Source organism: Phyllobates terribilis, unplaced genomic scaffold (genome assembly GCF_046119375.1).
Source record: "Phyllobates terribilis strain yellow unplaced genomic scaffold, ASM4611937v1 Scaffold_12__6_contigs__length_324123572, whole genome shotgun sequence".
NCBI classification, from domain to species: domain Eukaryota; kingdom Metazoa; phylum Chordata; class Amphibia; order Anura; family Dendrobatidae; genus Phyllobates; species Phyllobates terribilis.
The window spans coordinates 251,338,735-251,341,431 of record NW_027362772.1 but is presented as its reverse complement, the minus strand read 5'-3'; the positions used below and the strand labels follow the sequence as shown (position 1 = coordinate 251,341,431).

At 39.0% G+C, this 2,697-nt stretch overlaps 1 protein-coding gene across 1 annotated transcript in view; it reads left to right on the top strand.

The window, feature by feature from the left end:
• The first annotated feature begins 1,033 nt into the window (after positions 1-1,033).
• The window catches only part of LOC141171566 (tumor necrosis factor receptor superfamily member 6B-like), a 21,841-nt gene continuing 20,177 nt past the window's right edge, over positions 1,034-2,697 (top strand). The window contains exon 1 of the mRNA XM_073655246.1: positions 1,034-1,262. Coding sequence (XP_073511347.1) covers positions 1,109-1,262 — 154 coding nt within the window. The 5' untranslated portion in view covers positions 1,034-1,108. The remainder of the gene's footprint in view (positions 1,263-2,697) is intronic.

Here is a 2,697-nt window from a genome sequence, read left to right as displayed (position 1 = left end):
GAGTGACAAAGGCTTCAGATCTACCATAGCTCTTCAGCCTCATTTACATATCAATTCAAACGCTGATTTCTCAGTAATGGAGGAACGGACTGGCCAATGTAAAGGTATTACTGGACTTGTCTTTGAAAGAGCCACAGGTATATATAGTTTATTACCTATAAAGACTAAAAAGTCACAATCTCCAAGGGTTAAAACATTATTTTTATTAATCAAAAGTTCAAAAAAACAACTAGATTCAATCAGAAAATGAAAGTAAAGCAAGTTTATCAAACATTTTCTAATCAAAATGCCCATATTGTCTGTGGAGCTAAAGTATGGGCCGTTGTTATTTTACAAGGGGGATATAGCAATTGAGAAGGGGTTTTCTGAGTAGTGGACGACCCCTTTAAGGAATTTATGTCTCTTAGTTGTAATATTATAGTGATTTTGCCTATCTGTTTAATCAATTTTGTACTCTTCACTTGTGACTATCGCAGCTGTTGTTCATAACAACCAATTACCTGGCTACTATTATTTTCCATTTTTTTCTCTGCAAAATAGCAATTGGATAAGTGAATGGTTACCATGGCGACTGCCCCTCAAGGTAGTGCGACAACCAGAGCAATTTGTCATAGCAACCAGCCTCCACAGTACAAGCCGCAGTCTGATTGGTGACAATGGCAAATTGTCCTAGGTTTTTTTTTCTCTTAACTTTGGGAGGCAGTTGCCCATTGCAACCAGATTCCAGCTTTAATGTGTTACAGAAATAAAAGCCGGCGCCTGATTGGTCGCTATGAAGAATCGCTTTAGCTTTTTCACTAACTTCGGGAATAGTTGTCCTTAGCAACCAATCAGATCACAGCTTTAATGTGCTGCACAACAAACATAAGCTGTGATCTGATTGGTTGCTAAGAACAACTATTCCCAAAGTTAGTGAAAAAGCTAAAGCGATTTTCTTTTATAGCGACCAATCAGGCGCCGGCTTTTATCTCTGTCGCACATTAAACTGGAATCTGATTGGTTACTGTTTTATTCAGCTGTGAAGGAAAATTTGTGTGTCCCGCCCAGTCCCGCCCGTTATAATAAGCCGCGACCACAGCGAGAGCACCGAGCAGAGTCATTGCCGCTGATGGAGGCTGCGGGGCTGCAGGCGATCACCGGGCTGCTACTGCTCACACTCAGCGCTCTGCTGCCTGACCGGGCTGCCGTCTCCGCGTGTCCCACGGAGCAGTATCCGGAGACCTCCGGGGGTCGGGACGTGTGCTGCAACTACTGCGACGCAGGTGGGAACGGGGACATAGATAGATATATAGGGAGCACGGGGGCTGCGGAGAACTGCGGGGGGCGCAAGGTAGAGAGAACGGGACAGATACAGGGAGATGTCGCATCACTACAACGTATCGCCCACAGGCTGCGTTATCTGTAGATGCGTGTTCACATTATAGAGGGATGTAGAAATTGTGTTATACACAAAGAGGTTTCTGGACTATTCATAAAGGTAAAGCACAATGTATTTAATTATCGGATTTATTTTCCTCTCTAACATTAAATTAATCATGAAAGTTTTCATTCCTCATCTGTCCATCTACCTCTTATCTATCTATTATATTATCTATTTATCTATCTGTTATATTATCTATCTATTTTATACCCAACCATCTATATATATATATATATATATAAAAAATAAATGGAAGCCAAAGAAAAAAAAAAAAAGTGTAAAGTTATTTGACGTTATTGGCCCAGGTGATGATGTTTCGGTTTATACAGTCCAATACTTTTGCACCTTATTTCTGTGCTGCTTTCATTCATTTTTTTTGTATTCTGAAGTTTTGGCACCAAGACACATTTTATACAACAGGTGCTGATTTTTATTTTTTTTCTATTTTTATCGCTTTCGTACATGTCTCATTCTCATATCTATTTCTCCATCTCTACCTATTTCCTCACATGTATCTCTTATCTCTCTCACACATTCTCAATCTCCTCTCACCTAAATCTATGTACCTTTCTTTCTTTTTTTTCTCTCTTTCTTCTTTCTTTCTCTCTCTTCTTCTTTCTTTCTCTCTCTTCTTCTTTCTTTCTCTCTCTTTCTTCTTTCTTTCTCTCTCTCTTCTTCTTTCTTTCTCTCTCTTCTTTCTTTCTCTCTCTTCTTCTTTCTTTCTCTCCTCTTCTTCTTTCTTTCTCTCTCTTCTTCTTTCTTTCTCTCTCTTCTTCTTTCTTTCTCTCTCTTCTTCTTTCTCTCTCTCTTTCTTTCTTTCTCTCTCTTCTTCTTTCTTTCTCTCTCTTCTTCTTTCTTTCTCTCTCTTTCTTCTTTCTTTCTCTTCTTCTTCTTTCTTTCTCTCTCTTCTTTCTTTCTCTCTCTTCTTTCTTTCTCTCTCTTCTTTCTTTCTCTCTCTTCTTTCTTTCTCTCTCTTCTTTCTTTCTCTCTCTCTCTTTCTTCTTTCTCTCTCTCTTTTCTTCTTTCTCTCTCTCTTTCTTCTTTCTCTCTCTCTTTCTTCTTTCTCTCTCTCTTTCTTTCTTTCTCTCTCTCTTTCTTCTTTCTCTCTCTCTCTCTTTCTTCTTTCTCTCTCTCTCTCTCTTTCTTCTTTCTCTCTCTCTCTCTCTCTTTCTTCTTTCTCTCTCTCTCTCTCTTTTCTTCTTTCTCTCTCTCTCTCTCTCTTTCTTTTTTCTCTCTCTCTCTTCTTTTTTCTCTCTCTCTCTTTCTTTTTTCTCTCT